The following is a 19153-nucleotide window of genomic DNA, read 5'->3' as shown; positions in this document are numbered from 1 at the left end:
AAATCACACAAAAATTACCAATGGAAATCAAATTTAGCAACCCATGGAGATCTGGATTTGGAGTTACACTCAAAATTAAAGTGGAAAAAAACACTACAGGCTGATCCAACTTTGATGTAATGTCCTTAAAACAAGTCAAAATGAGTCTCAGTAGTGTGTGTGGCCTCCACGTGCCTGTATGACCTCCCTACAATGCCTGGGCATGCTCCTGATGAGGTGGGGATGGTCTCCTGAGGGATCTTCTCCCCCACCTGGACTAAAGCATCCCCCAACTCCTGGATAGTCTGTGGTGCAATGTGGCGTTGGTGAATGGAACGAGACCTGATGTCCCAGATGTGCTCAATTGGATTCAGGTCTGGGGAATGGGCGGGCCAGTCCATAGCATCAATGCCTTCATCTTGCAGGAACTGCTGACACACTCCAGCCACACAAGGTCTAGCATTGTCGTGCATTAGGAGGAACCCAGGGCCAACAGCACCAGCATATGGTCTCACAAGGGGTCTGAGGATCTCATATCGGTACCTAATGGCAGTCAGGCTACCTCTGGCGAGGACATGGAGGGCTGTGCAGCCCCCTAAAGAAATGCCACCTCACACCATTACTGATCCACTGCCAAACCGGTCATGCTGGAGGATGTTGCAGGCAGCAGAATGTTCCCCACAGCGTCTCCAGACCCTGTCACGTCTGTCACATGTGCTCAGTGTGAACCTGCTTTTATCTGTGAAGAGCACAGGGCTCCAGTGGCGAATTTGCCAGTCTTGGTGTTCTTTGGCAAATGCCAAATGTCTTGCATGGTGTTGGGCTGTAAGCACAACTCCCACCTGTGGACGTCAGGCCCTCATACCACCCTCATGGAGTCTGTTTCTGACCATTTGAGCAGCCACATGCACATTTGTGGCCCGCTGGAGGTCATTTTGCAGGGCTCTTGACAGTGTTCCTCCTGTCCCTCCTTGCACAAAGGCGGAGGTAGCGGTCCTGATGCTGGGTTGTTGCCCTCCTATGGCCTCCTCCACGTCTCCTGATATACTGGCCTGTCTCCTGGTCGCGCCTCCATGCTCTGGACACTACGCTGACAGACACAGCAAACCTTCTTGCCACAGCTCGCATTGATGTGCCATCCTGGATGAGCTGCACTACCTGAGCCACTTGTGTGGGTTGTAGACTCTGTCTCATGCTACCACTAGAGTGAAAGCACCGCCAGCATTCAAAAGTGACCAAACCATCAGCCAGAAAGCATAGGAACTGAGAGGTGGTCTGTGGTCACCACCTGCAGAACCACTCCTTTATTGGGGATGTCTTGCTAACTGCCTCTACTTTCCACCTGTTGTCTCTTCCATTTGCACAACAGCATGTAAAATTGATTGTCAATCAGTGTTGCTACCTAAGTGGACAGTTTGATTTCACAGAAGTATGATTGACTTGGAGTTACATTGTGTTGTTTAAGTGTTCCCTTTATTTTTTTGAGCATTATATATTAACATGTATAAATCTGTCACGAAGCTCAACTACAACTTTTCACTCCTTGCAAAGAGTTTTGGTTGTACAAAATCACATATATTTCACAGTTGAAGATAAATTATATATATAAATGAGGAAAATTTAGTACAACTACAGTATACAAATTTATGTGCCCCAGCAGAATATTTTTAAAAAGGATGGAAACATAGAAGAAAACTTAAGATATGGAAATGCAGTTTTTCTTTGCTAGAAAAATAGCAATAGGAATTCTGCAAGAAGTAAAAATACTATAATATAATTGCATTTTTACCCCCTTTATACATATGTGAGCATTGGATATGTGGTCCAAAATCTAAAATTAAACATATTTAATGGACTGGATTATGTAAATGTATTGATTTGATCATATAAAGAAAACAAATGAAAATCAAATGGCAAATCAATTTGAAGAGCAGGAGTGAATGGCATAAGAGGAAGGGAAAGACAGAAAGTCGTGTCTGTATGGAATTGATAAAATTGTCAAAAAGAGAAACATGAGGTTAAAAGAATAGAAGAGAATGTATGAAACACCATGAGCATGACAGAAAGATGCTTTTCAAAGACAGAAATGTATGGAGAGTTGCTATTCAGTAGATTTCTGTTCTTTCATTTCTTTGTTCACTACTACTTAGTATTTTTCTATTATTTGTGCTGAAAATATATGGCAATGATGTATGCAGGTAAAAGGACCTTCACGCTTCAAAATACTCTCCCAAACATATTTTGCTTCCAGACATAGTTTTTAAATATACATGTAATTATATTGGTACAAAAATAAATACAATTCAGATGAAAAAAATGTCAGATAATCTAACATTGATAAATAACAGAGTTCAAGTACCAATTTTAGTTTGTAAATATTGTGTTCATTGTTTGTGTGTGTGTGTGTGTGTGTTAGGCCTTGATGACTGCCTGCAACAATATATCAAAAATTTTGAGAGGGAAAAGATTGGTGGAGACCAGCTACTACGTATTACTCATCAAGAACTGGAGGATCTGGGAGTGACTCGAATTGGCCATCAAGAGCTTATCCTGGAAGCAGTTGACTTACTCTGTGCATTGGTAAATATTTTGAGAATGGTTCTGAAATGTTTAAAAACTGAATAATCCATGGGATTGTACAAAACTATTTCAAGATTTTGCATAATATTAATATATTTAATTTTAGCGATACAAAAATTGAATTGCAGTACAAATCATAGTTGAAAAGTTTGTCATTTTAAAATCAAATTTAGCTTTTTTTTTTTTAGAGAAAAAGTATTTTTATTGAACTGAAAATGACTTACTTTGTTTGCAGAAAAAATTGGTTTCCAAAAGGGGAAGCATTGATTTCTTATAAATCATACTTAACTTTTTACAACAGCAAGCAAAATGCCTTCTTCTTAAAATAAAAAACTGGGCACTTTGACTGGATTCATACCTCATATTAAATGTTAGTAATAATTATGATTTGGTGAACAAATTGCAATGGGTGAGTTACAAAATATCCTAAGATAAAACCGAATCAAATTAAAGCTTAGCTTTACATGCAATTAGCATTTCACTGCCAATCTGGTTGCACATAGTTTCTGTGCATGCAAATGTGTTAGCAGATTACCTGGAAAGTAGCTGTACTGAAATTTTAAAAAGCTGTAAAGCACTTTAAAGAGGAGAGCTTCATTTGTGATATTACAGCTGCTGAAGCAACTGTCTGAATATTTTGAAAGGCCCTCTAAAATAAGTATTTGTATGTCAACTGTCCGACTAGTGAACCCAGAATAACGAAACACTCTTGGGAGCTTTGAATTCCAAAAAGTAAAAATTTACTGGGGACACCATATTGGTACTGAAGAAACAAAACCAGTCTTAATTTTCCCTCTCAAATATTTGCCTAATTAAACAGTAGCTTCCTCTTCTACTCACCTCTGGTTGATCACATTGTCCAATTATGAGACATCCTTTTGTTATGGGAACAGTCCATCTCTTTCTCCAGTACCTGCAGTGGTGAGTTGGATGGTTGCTAAGCTCTCAGGATACATGGATCTCAGCATTCCATTTGCCTCTCCTCCCCTCCCCCAGTTCGTTGACAAGTTGATTGGCTCTCTTCTGATTTGCCTGTTTCTTTTGTGACTCCCTGGTTTTATTCAGGGCTTTCTGCACATTTCTCCAACCAGCTTACAGTGTATCTATGCATTCAGCTAATGCTACTGGGGGTGGGGTGGGGGGTTTCCCTTGGAAATTCTGGCATTGGCACAAATTCAACTCCTGTGGTCACTCTAAAGGGGGTGAATCCAATGGTGCTATGCACCAAGTTATTCTAAGCCACTTCTGCAAAATGTAGGAGCTCCACTCAGTTGGTTTGTTGATAGTTTACATAGCAACGTAGGTATTACTCCACTATTGTGTTAGTTTGTTCCATCATCCCATTGGGAAGGAATCCAGATCACCCTCCCAGTCTTGCCTGCCCCCCCCCTCCCAGGAAATGGAGGATGACACTGCTGTGTGTGGAAGCATGGAGGACAAAGGTTGGAGGATGTAGTTTCCTGAGTCCAATTCTGCCTCTGGAGAGGAGGAAGTGGTGGTGGGGGAGCTGCATGAGGGAAGGTTGCCCCAACAAGCCAGCCTTCTTACCATACATGATTGGAAATGGGGACTCCCTTTCGAGAAGGGCCAGTCTCCCTAGTGGAGGACCTGGGCGTGCTACTCCCCTGTTTCCTACTCTTGCTTGCCAGAGATCTGTCAAGGCAGAAATTGGACTCAGGAAACTGCTTCATGCAAACTTTGTTCTCTGCACTTCCGCATAAAGCAGCATTGTCCACCGCCTCCTGTTTTGCTTGGAGGGGACACCACACAGGTAAATGGCAATGATGTCTGGGATTGGGAGAAGAATGTCTCCTTTGGCATGCTGTGCACACACATACATGCACACACACACATGCATTCACACACACACACACACGCACACCATTCTAAGCTTGGAGACTTTTATCCACATCTGAGTTTGCAAACTGCCAATCATGCCAGGTTGGAGAGAAGGTTCTCTCCTTCCTCTCTGGATAAAAGTCCCCAAACATTCCAAGTTTGGGAATGTGGTGTGTGTGTAGGTGTGTGCATGTCCACGCACACACACATGCTCACACACTTGGCTGCCCGAAGTTTGGGGAGGCAAGGAGCTTGTGGGGCACCGAATTGTCCCCCCATCGAGTTAGCGGGTATGACTGATTTTGTCCTGACTCAGCCATCCCTAGTCAGCCATGTCCAGTGAGTGGTGTTGAGCCAGCCATGCCCACCCAGCCATGCCCACCTAGTCATGGCAACCTGTCTGTGATCATCCAGTCATGCCTACCCAGGCATGCCCACCTGGCTGCTGTGAGTTGTCATAGTCTTTCATGCAACTGGTTCTTTGAGGGCAACCATAATGCTGATGTGGCTCTCAGTGAAATTGAATTTGACACCCCTGCCATAGTTTGATTTTTATTCATGAAGATTCTGAGCTCCTCCATGTCTTTGGGGGCACTAAGTACATCTTTGGTTTGGGTAATTTCACCCCAAGCAATGATTCAATGGCACAATCAGTGGGGTGATGGAGAGGGAGTATGTCTGATTCCTGCTCACTAAATGTTTCAACTAGGTCCAGGTATTCCTTTGAGATGGCTAGCCCCACTTGGCCAGTCTCAGTTATTGCATTAATGGGGTCTATCTTTCCCTTTCACACCACACCCTTTCCCACCTATGGGTGTCATTCCTACACATTGCAATCCGCCTGCTCTACTTCCCCAGCACCAATTGTTGTCCTTCCAGTCAACTGCTGGATCCCACATCTTCAGCCGCGCCAACCCCAATATCATAGTCTCTTCCATTTTGGGGCTACTATGAACCAAATAGTCTCCTTCTGGCTCCCTGCTCTCAGGGTTACTTGTTCGCTAAGGCACATGGTGGGCAGACCCCCATAAGAGAGCCATCCAGTTGCTCAAACTTCATAGGCTGCCTCAATTTTTTAAGTCTCAGTCCCATCTTTCCCACAGTTCATAAGCTAACCCAAGCAGTTGGTGCAACCTGAGTCTACCAGGCAGTGAAGACCCCTCTCACTCCTGAGTGGGGCACTAGTATCTTCACCTGGGCAGTCAAAGGGGGGATGGTTCCACTTACTATTGGATCATCTTCCCTTTCACTGTCGCTCTTGTAGAAGACCAGGTTGGGCTTGCTGGGAGTTTGAGTTCCCTCTTCTCACTGGAGGGGGAAGAGATCTCCATGACCTGCGGTGGCACTCACATCATCTTCTTTCCCTTTCTTGGCACCTTCTTAGCCTTTGGTTGGCTCAGACCCCTCAGCACTGACATGGGCTGCAGGCCTGGGCAATTGGCTGCTCAATGGCCCTCTTTCTCACATTGGAAAAAGACACCGGGAAAGCACTATGGGCTCTCCTTCGGGGTAGCAGGAGGGGTGTTGGTCCCTTGCATGCTGGCAGGTGTCTCTCTTGGCCTCATCAGGGGTGACCCTCATGCGCTGCGTGCTGCCACTACTAGTTTCACTGTGTTTGCCAGCTGATACCATGCCTCAAGATCCTCTGGAATCCCTCAGAGCAGGCAGTTTTGGTACAGCTCCTTGTTTAGTCCATCTGAGAAGTGGTAGACTAGCAAGTGTTCTGTCAGCCCTCCCAGCTTCACAGCCAGGCTGCAGAACTCCTGGATGTATTCGGTTACTGACCTAATCCCCTGTCTTATGGCGCAGATCCCGGATTCCACTCGGCGGGCTTGCACAGGGTCTCCAAACCTGTCCCGAAGCTCCTCCAGGAGGGCATCCACATTCCCCAACTCTGGCGCCTCTTCGCCATGGAGGTACATCACCCAATCTACTGCCTCTTCTTCTAGATTCGAAGTGATGGCGTTTACGTGGTCAACGTCATCTGGGTACATTGCTCCTTATCGCGCCAAATAATTCCACATCTGATTCAGAAAATAGGCTAGCTTCTCTGGTCACTCATCAAACATAGCTTTCAGAGGTGGGGGCTCCCAGTCATCCTGAACCAGCACATAGTCTGTGGCAGTCCAACTGCATATGGGACTGCTTGAGCCTGAGCTCCTGCTGCTGCAGGAATCCCTGGGCTTTTCCCGCAGTCGTGGGAGGGATGGCAACTCTCTGGGGGAACTCCAGCTCCTTGGGCCACACTCTCCAGTCTCACCCATTAGGGTTGCTGACACTTGGTCCATCCCAAGCCCTGCTCCTGAGACTGAGGATTTCAGTGACACTGCTCCTTGCATCTCCATTCTGATTAATCTTTTGTGCAGCTGCTCCACAGAAAGGCTACAGCATGCTGCAGGAATTTCCACTCCCCTGGTTCCTCCCAGTCTGCAACCCTCTGGGCCTTCCATTTGCTCCCATTTGCTCCCTCCAGGTTACGGCCACTCCAGGCGGAACCAGGGGGAACTCCAATTTGGCTGCCTTCACCACTCTGCTTGGCTATTGCGTCTTCGGGTCAAGGCAAATGGACCAGGCCATGACTCCTTCCTGACATACCAGTGGCTGCTCTATCTTCTCTACCCTCATCTTGGATCGGGTCACCACCATCTGCACCCTGAGTCAGCTTGGGTGGCTGCCGGTGCCTCCCGAGCAGGGAGCAATCCAGGCTTCCCTGCAGTATCAATTTTTCACTGCGTTCTGGACATCATTAGGTTACAGCTCTCTTGGAGGCATCTGAGTAGGCTGCGTTAATTTATGGAGAACTGGTTTAATGTTAACTGTCTTGACCAGCGAACCTAAAATAAGGAAACACTCTTGGGAGCTTTCCCCAAAATTCCCAAAATTAAAACTTTATTGGATACACCATTTTGGTACTGAAGAAACAAAACCAGTTCTGGTTTTCCTTCTCAAATGCTTAACTAGTTAAACAATAGCTTCCTCTTCTCCCCACCCCTGGGTGGCCACATTATCCAATTATGAGACATCCTTTTGTTATGGGAACAGTCCATCTCTTTCTCCAGCACCAGCATTGGTGAGTTTGATGGTTGCCAAGCTCTCATGACCTCCGCATACATTCTCAGCATTCCATTTGTTGCTTCCCCACTCCCCCAGTTCATTGGCAAGTTGAAAAATATTAAGGTTGGAAAGAAGCAAAGCGGTTCAATCTTGACAAAGCGATTCATGCTACAGGAACATTTTGGCAACAGATTTTTCTATTGCCCGAAGATAAGACTGATCTCATGCAAGCATTATTTGATTTTTATGAATTTTCAGTTTCTATAGAAAGAGATTCTGAATCATTAGATATGATTTTAAAGATTTTATTGCAAATGTGTCTTACAATGATTAAGGAGAAAGTTTTCTAGGAAACATAAAAGTTTTATAAAAAGAAGCAAATAAATTAATGAATCATGGGAATTTTTGATCCATAAAAGCAGATTAAACATTAATTTTAGAAAATACATTAAAATAAAAATTCTACTGAAAATATCCTAGTGTAATGTGTTAAAGATTCAGAACAATGCTTAAACTTATATAGTCATATATAATTCCTAAATTGTTAACTGAATGTTTCTTATATGTTTTTCAAATAAAGCTTCAAACTGTTTTCATAAATATTTCTGTTTATTTTAACTAAAAAGTACCATTTTACTATGGAAATATATAATACTCATATTTCAAATTTATAGTTGGTAGATGTTTAATTTCTACTTGTAATACAGAAATAAAATTCTGCAAGAAATAGTAATTGATGTATTCATGTGCTAAACATTACAAATATTATTAACAAGATTAAACTTTTTGTGCCCTTTTTTAAAATGCAGAATTACGGATTAGAAACTGAGAACCTAAAAACGCTTTCTCACAAGCTAAATGCATCTGCCAAAAACCTTCAGAACTTTATCACAGGAAGGAGGAGGAGTGGTCATTATGATGGTAGGAGTAGCAGAAAATTACCAAATGATTTCCTTACCTCAGTGGTGGATTTGATCGGAGCAGCAAAAAGTCTTCTAGCATGGCTGGACAGGTAAAATCATTTCAGTTGTTCCAAGGATGACTACCTTATTGTTCTTACAAATAAATGTAATGATTGTAATAAGTTGTATTAAAACATTAATTACAAGTCATCTGCTCTCTTTATTTAAAAATTTATGTAAAATTTATGTAAAATTTATGTAAAATTTATGTAAAATTTATAGAGATTACAACATATCATTTAAGTTTAAATATAGATTAAACTTAGTTCTATACTGAAGATTTAGTACCAAAGCTAGTCCCATTTGGCAATGGCTTTTGAACATTGCCTAGAGGCAGGTTGATTACTGGCAGTAGAACCAAATGCTGCTTTATTGATGGGCTGCCATAACTTTAGGTCAAGAGTGTCCAACTCTGGCAACTTTAAAACTTGTGGTCATCAGCTTTCAGAATTCAGAATTTCTGGGGAATTCTGAAAGTTGAAGTTCACAGGTCTTAAAGTTGCCAAGGTTGGACATCTCTGCTTAAAGCTAAGGATTCCAGCATCCTTTCTTGGTTGATGAAACAACCCTTCACATCTTCAACTTCAGTTAGGGTAGATAGGGATGAGGAGTAGCAAACATAGTCAACATCTTTTTACTTTGCTGTTAGAGTATTGTGCTATATATAAGCAACATTTCTGTTCAAATAATAGTGTAACCTATCCAATGTTTTCGGAAATGAAAATGTTTTACAGCATGAAATAACACCCACTGGTATTTTCAAATAAGAATATTGTTCTATTTATTAAACATAGCTAATTAAAAAAGTTATGAGTGCTTAACAAGACATACTAAAAACAGAACATCCACTGATTTAAAATGAACAGATATTATAGAATATATGCACTTGGAGTTCATATGGTCCTAGCATTCCAGATACTTAATATTGAAGATAGATGAGATGTCAAATAATGTTAGCATAAATAATGCAATAACTGAAAAGGTAGCTTTCTAGCCTGGAGATTTCCATTTTAAATTTAAATTCTGCTATATAGGAGAGTAGTGTTATAAAATAATTATTTTTAAAGACACTTTAAAAATAAGCAAACTAAATTTAAAATACTTACACTATTTTTTTTCTAAAAAGCAATCTAAAATATCTGATGCAAAATTATATTCCACGTGATCTGACTTCTGCTGTTTATTGCAGTGCTGTTTTGAGTTTACAGAAAATCAATAGAAGAAATGAGAAAACAAAAATATGTGATGGATTTTTTAAATCATTTTTTCCTTTCTTCCTGCTTAAAATAGCTAATTCCTAAGAATCAATCTAATTATAGTAGTTAATGCGTTTTTAGTGATGGAAGCAAAACATAGATCTCCCTCATGAACCTTGGATAGGGCTGCACTCTCCATTAGAGAATGCTACCTGGAGATCTTTCTGGGATCACAGTTCCAGCTTAATGAACAGATGGCAACTCTTGATATTCAATATTATTAAAAATGTTGTATAGTTAGCATTATAGGAGATCAAGATTTATATCTACTATATTTTATTTTTCCAGATCACCTTTTGCTGCTGTAACAGATTATTCTGTCACAAGGAACAATGTCATACAACTCTGCCTTGAATTAACAACAATTGTACAACAGGTGTGAAACTACATAATATTATGTTACTATTTAAAAAGTATTCTGCAGTAGGTAAAGATTTTTGCACACATAATTTCTTTAGAGTTAAAAATATTTCTATTTACCAATTTAATAATCTATGTTGCAAATTCCTTATAATAATTTAAAGTAAATTGTATTACTGCATTTAGATATAAAGTTAATATCAATCAGTTATCTCAGGTGTGCAATAAAACATTTTGAGCTCAATATTATACATGTAAATTTGAACTGTTTTACATACACTTACTCTATTTTTAATTTTACTTGACACAAAATTGACAAAGCAAGGGTATTTTAATTTAGGGGAAGAGAAAAATAGCTTACACCAGGCTATGTCTCTTAATATTTATGAAAAGTAGGGGGCTTGTGTGAAAAGCAGCAAGAAAAAGAATAATTTCAAGTTCTTTCATGTCAGGAAGCTTCTAGCTTCTTTTCTGAAACTAATTGCGAAGCCCATTTGAAATTCTAGTTTTGCTTGATGGTGTTGACAATTTACAAAGGCAAAACACCTACTGTTTGTCTTTGGTTAAAAAAACCCTAAAGCATATATCCTTTGTGTTACTGGAGTGATTAGAAGTGAGGGAATTCCCTTTTTATTTTTTTTACTGGCACGTCTATCCTTGGTGGACCAAATCCACTATATCCACCAATACATTCTATCCACCCCTCTTTATGTTTCAGGCAGAAACATGAGTCTGTGTTTATAAATTCTGTATATATTTTTGAAAATCAGTATGTCTCACAATCTGACTTCTACATTGCATCATTTATAGCTTTATTTGTCCTAAGAGTATCTTTCTGGCAATATGAACCGTTTCATAGCTTATATGTAATGAGTAATGGATACAGTCAAGACCAGGGGTATCAAACTCAATTTCAATGAGGGCCACATCAGCATTCCGATTGCCTTCAAAGGGCCAGTTGCATGTAAGACTCAAAGCAGCCAGGTGGGCATGGCTGGTAGGTGTGGCTGGGTGGTCACAGCCAGGTTGTTGTGACTAGGTGGGCATGGCTGGGTTGGCATAGCCAGCTCAATGTGGGTGGTGGGGATGGGGGGGCTCTTTTACATTTTACATCTTATCTTACTATGCCTGGAGTGACTGAGATAGAACGTGTGGAAAGCGAAAGGGTACAAAGTGTTCTGACTTTGGTAGCCAGTGTACCTGTGCCCACAGGCTCCATTAGGCGCCTAACTTGGAGTTGAAAGAAGTTTAGTGGTCACGCCAAAGGCCACTCTCAGGATCTGGCCTGCATCTCTTTTGCTTCCTGAAACTAATCTACCAACTGGATCCTTGGCTGCTATTGTTTTTAAGAGTGGAAAAATGAAGTCAGATTTTGGACGGGATTCCCCTCTGAAGTAGAGCGTCAAAAGGAAGAGCTTACAGCTCTCTGGCTTTGGGAAATCTTGGCTCAAAGAGGCAAACCTTGGCGAACCTCAGCTCAATTCTTCCCGGCTGGCTGAAAATCCTAGCGTGCTCCCTTGGCCCCAAATCCTATTGGCTGCTGTTGAGAGTTCTGGAAAATGGAAGCCCTTAAGATCGATTCTTGCAATATACCCTGGGAGCTTCTCCACAATCGAGGTCTTGTCAGTCTTTGGCATGTAAAGGTTCCTTGAGAGCATGCGGGTGGGGCTGGGGGCAAGGCATGGCCTGGTGAGGCCAATGAGCTGCAGTTGATGCTGGGCGCTGCCAGCCCCCGCATACTTGCTGCCTCCTGTGCGTGCACCCAGGGGAAGCACCCACCCTGGCTAGGATGGGATGGGGCCAAGGTAGCTGGGGCCAGCCCCTTGCTGTTCCCAGGGCTGCCCGTATTGGACAAATCTAACCACATAGTTTGACATGTCTGGTAAAGTCCCCTCCAGTTTTTTTTTTAAATATCTAATTTGCAGCTTCTACTTTTTTGGCATTATTTGGCTTGCATATTGATGTATTCTTGTACTACAAGGGGAAAAAAGACTTGGGAGTCTTCACCTTTTTGTTAAAAATTTCACCTGATGGTATTATGATTCCATTTTAACTTGAGTATGGACAATAGGTCCATTTTTTTTAACCTATTTTCTTTTATATTTATTGTAAAAGAAATATAAGTTATTGCAACGTATTACTGTATTTATTTGGATTTAATGGGTGCATGGGAGAAAAAGGAAACATGCTAAGGAAGACATTGACATTGTAATACTGCTCGACAGTCTTCTTAAGCTACATATATAAACATACACCAGAAACACACCCACAAACTGTCTGCAGTTTTACTCTGAATCAGATTGAATTAAGGTTGACGTGCTCAGCAGTGGTTTTTGCTTTAAAATGTTCCCTATTGCAATTCCCTATTGTAAATAAATCTTTATGGCATTTATGTATTCCTTTGATATGAAAAGCAATAGGTAAAACCCTGTATCATATTACAGTTTGCTTTTCATTTGATGGTGAATTTTTTTCCTGAGGTTAGACATTTCTTTTACACAGCAAAGACCACTAAAACTTCTGGTCTATCTGATTCCACTTGGGACAATTCATGGAAAATAAGCATTAATTCTTTTCATAAAATGTTTATATTGCTCTTGAAAATGAAATAATACCTTAGTCAGTTGGATCCATAGAATGAGTATGTGAAGATTTGAAAGCAGACTGTGTGCTGGTTAGACAGTATATAGTTAGTTTAGGAATTAAGAATTATTCCCTTAAGGAATTGCCTTCTGGGAAATGTAGTCTTAGATCACGTAGGGACATCTGGGTTTCTGTTTGGCCATTGGGTCAGACTTCTGATTGGCTGGAGAGCTAAATTGCTTGTATGTTAGGCACTTCAGCTATGCAGAAGGCAGAATGTTTACCTCAGCACCAGGGTAGAAATCCACTTTGTTTCATACTATGGAAAGGACTCATATTGTGCCTGTCAGAAGAATCTCTTCATTGACTGTAAGTTTTTGATATGAGAATACCTGATGACCAATAAACTAATTTGTATGAAAGCCCTTCTGTAGAGTTTATCTGCAGGTCTTGAGCAAAAGCAAAGCAAGAGACAGGACAATGAAACAAATTGGAAATGAGTTATATACCCTCACTCTCTCTTCATTGATTAAAAAGTCTTCTGACTTGAAAGAGGAACAAGCGTGTTAATTGTCTCTAAAATAACTGCTTTCTCTTTCCTTGCAAATTCCATCTGATTTGATGGTCTTTAATTTAAAGAGACTCAATGATTCTTTCTCCGAATTGAGTAAAGAAACTGTTTATCCCTTTCCTTTGGCTTACGGAAAGAAAGACTTGATTACTCTTTGTTCAAAGGAAGAAGGAATCTGTTTCAGGGAAGCATGGTCCCTTATATTCTTCCCTTTGCACTGACTCTTTATGACTGGATCTCCATGGAAATGACCAGTTCATAAATACCTTGCTCTGCCTAAGTTTTATTGCAAGAGATGGGGCCCTGGGGGTTTAGTTGTACAAGCCAAGCCAATTCACCACACATGCGTAAGCTTTAGGAGGAGAAGAAATGCTTTGAAATGTTAAAGAGAAAATAACAAACCCTAGCCTGATGCTTTAAGTCACCATGTCCAGCCTGTTGCTTTAACTTTGTAAACTGAAGTGGCATCCCCCTTTTTTGGAATTTGCAAGGCAATCCCAGTCTAAGAATGCCAGCCTAAATTTCTCCACAAAGGAAACTGCCCAAACCCAGTTGATCCAGGCATTAGTTTAAGTCACAGCACCATTTGGTAAATAATCTTTAAAGCTACAGGCCTGCAATCAGGCTACCCGTTGTAGCACCCTCGGGTGGCTAATTTGCAAACTACAAGTCTGTATACATTCTAAAGCTTGCAACGCACCCTAGCAGCAAGAAAGTGTACTGCATCAGCATCTTCTAAAGCTTGCAACACACCCTAGCAGAAAGAAAATGTACTACATCAGCATCTTCTACAGCAGTGGTCGCCAACCAGTGGGCCGGGGACCACTGGTGTTCCAGGAGAAAATTTGGTGGTCCGCAGAGAAATGTCACCCCCAAAGAATCCCCCCAAAGCAATTAATCCAGGCTGCACAGGAACAAAAGACTGCACCACCCACATGGCCCATAGGAACACAAGGCGTGTGTCACATGCATTGTGAACAACACGAGGTAGCGAGGGGAGGGGGGAAAGGGTAGAGGGGGGAACTTGCCCCACGTGCCTTACCTGGCCACCGGGCTGCTTCTTTCTTCTGCTTTTGGCTGCACACAAGGAAAGCAGCAAAAGTCTTTCTTTCCCCCAAACTCCACTAGAAATGAGTCTTTGGACCCTGGAAGGCATCCTGCTCCAAGAGGCTGTGCTGGCAAAGACTCATTTCTGGTGGAGTTTGGGGGAGAGAAAGAAAGATTTCTGCAGCTTCTTCTGCTTTCCTTGCATGAAGTCAAAAGTCTCTCTCTCTCCCTCTCTCCCCCCTGAGAATGGAGCTGGAGACGGTATCCTGCGATCCCAAATAAAGAATGATCAATCGGTAGGAATACAGGGTGGGGACTTTTCCTGCAGACTTTTTTGGGATTTTCCCAGGGTCTCTGGTCCACAGGATTTAAAACTGGTCCCTGAGGTCCAAAAGGTTGGTGACCCCTGTTCTAGAGCTTGCAACGCACCATAGCGGCAAAAGAGTATACTGCAACAGCGTCTTCTAGAGATTGCAGTGCACCCTAGTGGCTAAAAAGTGAACTGCAAGAAAACTCCTAAATTTTCTAAATTTTCCTTTGTCAACTTTAAAGCATGGAATCTTCTTCAGCCATGGCAGATGCCTCTGCAGTTGTCTCTGATGTGTCAGTAAAGTCAAACCCTCTACCAAACCTCGACACCAATCTGGAACTTGATGTCCCAAGCCCAGAATTGGATGTCCAAAATCCAGAAGAGGCAGAAGCACCTCAGAAAATCTATGCTTTGAGGCAGCAAATAAAGCTTACTGAGGCCATGCGGTCTCACCTGAAGGATGAGTGGACCATGTGCTGTCAATGACGTGAAGATTTATGGAAGCAGTTGCTGCCCATCTGTGATATACCCCCCAAAAAAGCTTCCCCTCAAGTGCATTCATTCATTGGAGGATGAAATGCATGGACTTTTTGGACAATGCAAAAGCAGCGAAAGCCGCCTCATCTCCATCCAGTCAAAGCTAGGGGAAACAAGCCTCCAAGAATACATACAATGCCTACTGATGTTAAACAAAGAGTGTGAAGAGTGCTATCATAGTAGTAGAGATGCACTCCATGCTGTGCTCCAGGCAGAAGACACACCAGGGGAGAAGGCCACGTCCAAAGTAACCCATGTTCAAATAGGCCATCCCAGCAGGCACACGAGACTTCCTTTTACCACTCTAAGAAAGCCTCCTCCAACACGCCATCCCATAGGTCACATGCACCTTCTTCACACCATTCTAAGAAAGCCACCTCTCCCCCCCATGCCAGGTCAAACAGATCTGAGGCGGGTACAAGCATCTCACAGCAATTTTCTACCACAAGCTCTTCCCATCATTCCAGAGCATCCTCCCATCACAGTCACTCATCCCGGGCCTCAAGAGCAGAGAGTCTCACTGTCTAAGCTGCAGATCCATGAATAGAGGCCAAGGTAGTGGCAGCAGCCCTACATACAGCAAAGGAGGTGAAATGGCAAAGGGAAGAAGTGGCAGCTACAGAAGCAGAAATGGCCAACCAAAAGGTAGAAATGGCAAAAGCTCAGGCCAGATTGGAGTTTCTTGAACAACGGGGGGGGGGGGTGCAAAAGAAAAGGCAGCATGGGCCACAACTTTGCAGAAGGAGGCTGAAAGCGTTTCCCTCAACTTCAATCTTAGAGAGTTGGGAAGAGAGAGCCCAGATGAACATGTCAGAACCTATGCGGATGAGCAGTACTCGCAACAGCACAAGCAAGTAGAAGCAGTACAGATAGCCACGAAACTCCCAGAACTGGGGGAACAAGGAGAACCTCAATCACCAGATCTTAAAACTAGTCAGAAAGCTGACATCATATGAACTAAAACCTGAGACCCCCTCCTCAGAATTAATGAACCTACCCCAATAAACCAAGACAAACTGGGCAATCAGATTAGCCCAACAACAACAATGAAGGCTTTTCAGCCGGTAGGCATACAAGGAGCTGCAATTCCCTAGCTCAATCCAAAGGCAAAGGAGTTTCTGCCAGACCCTCAAGGCAACTGGAGCTCAGATGTATAACAAAATGTACACGGTCGGCCTATCCAGCACCAAGAAGCACAACTATCGTGTGCGTCATGTGAAGACGACCTTGTCCTGAAGTACTCTGAAAAAAACTACAAGCCACCTCTGGCACACACCTCTGTCCATGCATATGGAAATCCAGAGGAAACATCAAATCATGATCCTACCAACTCCAATTAGCACACCGTATCAACTCACCCTGGCTACAATCCTTATGCAGACCAAGAGGATGATCCAATGTCCTGGAGAAGAAACGGGAGAGGTGACCATGATGGGGAAAGGTGGGTTTGGCATCTAGTGGTGTGTATAAATTCTCGGACAAGCCAGGCAGAGAATATCTACTATGGAAGCATATCTTCACGCATAATGTTCAGGTCGAAAGGCTGCAGCCAGCCGAAGAGCTCGGACATATCATAACATGGCTGAATTCACAGAACAAGTAAAAGACGTCTATTCAGCCCAACTAGGAGACCCAAGCACCACCCTGGGACTAGCTTGGGATGCGTCGATGAGCAGTATAGCACTTCCACATTAATGGAGTCCTCACTCTTGGATCATATCAATGACATCCATTTCAGCAAACCTTGCAAGCTAAAGAAATTCTCCACCAACCTTACACAGCTGTGGTCAGCACAAAAGGATCCCAACTTGCCAGGAATTACTTGTCTTGACCAGTACAGGATACAAAGGACAATCATTCAAAAACTACCAAGGCAGCTAAGTGAAGAATGGATCAAGTTATCTGATACTTTCAGGGCAAAGAGCTGAGGCCTGCCAAACAAAGTTGTGCAATAACCCTCAAAACCTCGGCATCAGAGAAAAATGATTCCTAGCTGACAAAAAGGTCAGCCACAACTCTGGTTCAACCAAAAGTCTATTGCAACCCACAAAGGGAAAAACCTTTGTGTCTGTGCATAAAACAGAGGTTACTACATTGCTCACAAAGGATACAGTCGAGCAACCCATGGAGAAAGCCCAGCATAAACCTCTAAAAACAAAGAGGGATCTGATCTGCCCACTCCACAAGTCCTTGCATGCTCTGAACAAGTGCAGAGAATTTGGAAATAAGTCCTTGGATGAAAGGAAGGCTTTGATTAGGGAGTACAAAGTCTGCTACAAGTGTTGCGAGTTTATGGAATACATGGCCAAAGCTTGCACAGCTAAGGTGCAATGTCACCTGTGCAAAAACAACAAGCACCCAGGCGCTCTGCACCCAGACTCTGAGCTGGCACAGCAGACAACTGCTACCCTTCCCTAGACCAAGGACCCACAGCATGGCACCAAAGTGCATCCAGAGGCAGCAGTGAGTGTCAACTGCATGGCAATATGGGGGGACTCACCATCCCCTCACTCATGCCATCAGATCTGTTTGGCTAAACTTTACCCCAACAGATGCCCAGAAGAAGCCATGAAGGTGTATGTAATACTGGATCCTCAGAGCAATTGCTCATTGGCCAAGTCAGCATTATTCGACCTCTTTGACATCCAAAAGGAAGAAGCGCACTTCACGATATCAACAAGCACTGTGCCCCAGCACACAATGGGGAGGAAAGTTACTGGACTCTACATAGAGTCATTTGATGGGAATTCATGGTCCCCACTGCTGCCATTGTTAGAATGGGATGGCCTACCAGATGACCGCAGCCAGATTGCAAGCACTATACCTCACCTGAGGCACATGGCTACTCACCTTCCTGCTCTAGATCCTGAAGCTGAAATCCTGCTCTTGTTGGGAGTGGACGCCCCTGAGGCTTTAGCTTGCATTGAAATAGTCAGAGGCCCAAGAGGCTCTCCATTTGCCTTCAAGACAGAACTTGGATGGGGCATTTCAGGAATAGTCTGTGTAGATCAGCTGCAGGCCCCAACCCAGGCAACTTGACATCAATACTCAATAATGGAAGATCATCCCACCTGAAACTATGCTTCATGCTTTCAACAATGCTTTCGACAATCAACCCAGTTTTAGGAGTGACAGTGTTCCACAGTAGCAAAGAAGACAACGACTTGGCCTTGTTGATCGAGGACAAAGAATTTCTGCAGCTTATGGATAAGGAACTTCAACAGGATGACATTGGAAGCTGGGTAGCCCCCCTAGACGTTTGCATAAATAGGCAGCACATGCCAAACAACCATGAACAAGCTCTCTCTCTCGTCTCTTCAGTTTGAGATGAATCATGAACTAGAAGCCAGAAATGAAAACTCACCTGGAGTTCATGGACAAGATGGTCCAGAATAGACATGCCGAGCTTGCCTCACCCCGGGGAAGAATGAAGAATGCTGGTACCTACCATTCTTTGGATGTACCATCCTCAAAAATCAGGCCAGATATGAGTAGTCTTCGATGCCAGTGCACAGTTCCAAGGCCACTCTCTGAACAAGATCCTTTTCACAGGGCCTGATCTCACCAACAGTCTGCTCGGTGTGCTCATTCACTTCAGAAAGGAAGCCATAGCCATCATGAAACATCCAACAGATGTTTTATTCATTTATCGTCAGGGAAGATAATCACAACTACCTATGTTTCCTGTGGTTCAGTGATGAACAGCACAACCAGAAGGTAACAGAATTCAGAATACGGGTGCACATTTTTGGGAACGGTTTTTCTCCTGCAATCACCAACTATGGTCTACAACGCACTGCTCGAGAGGGTGGAGATAAATATGGTGCAGATGCCACATACTTTAGGGAACACGACTTCTACGTGGATGATGACCTGAAATCTGTACCCACCTCAGCAGAAGCCATAGATCTATTGAAGAGAAACACACAAGATGCTAACAGCCAACCTCAGGCTACACAAAATAGCATCCAACAGTGAGGAAGTGCTGAAGGCCTTCAATCCCAAGGACCATGCCAAGGGATTAAAGGACCTCAATTTTGCCAATGACACTCCCCTTATCCAACACAGTCTTGGC

General features: G+C 42.8%; 1 protein-coding gene across 6 annotated transcripts in view; it reads left to right on the top strand.

Moving 5' to 3' along the window:
- Nucleotides 1-19153, top strand: part of CNKSR2 (connector enhancer of kinase suppressor of Ras 2) — a 257797-nt gene that overhangs the window by 43175 nt on the left and 195469 nt on the right. For all 6 annotated transcript variants that reach the window (XM_087938239.1, XM_087938238.1, XM_087938240.1 and 3 more), the window contains exons 2-4: nt 2396-2559; nt 8262-8464; nt 9959-10046. In XM_087938239.1, coding sequence (XP_087794365.1) covers nt 2396-2559; nt 8262-8464; nt 9959-10046 — 455 coding nt within the window. The remainder of the gene's footprint in view (nt 1-2395; nt 2560-8261; nt 8465-9958; nt 10047-19153) is intronic.

The sequence above is a fragment of the Pseudonaja textilis genome, chromosome 8 (assembly GCF_049901715.1).
Source record: "Pseudonaja textilis isolate UNSWEBS1 chromosome 8, rPseTex1.2, whole genome shotgun sequence".
NCBI lineage: Eukaryota > Metazoa > Chordata > Lepidosauria > Squamata > Elapidae > Pseudonaja > Pseudonaja textilis.
The sequence above is the reverse complement of the archived record's forward strand: the minus strand, read 5'-3'. Positions and strand labels throughout refer to the sequence as shown.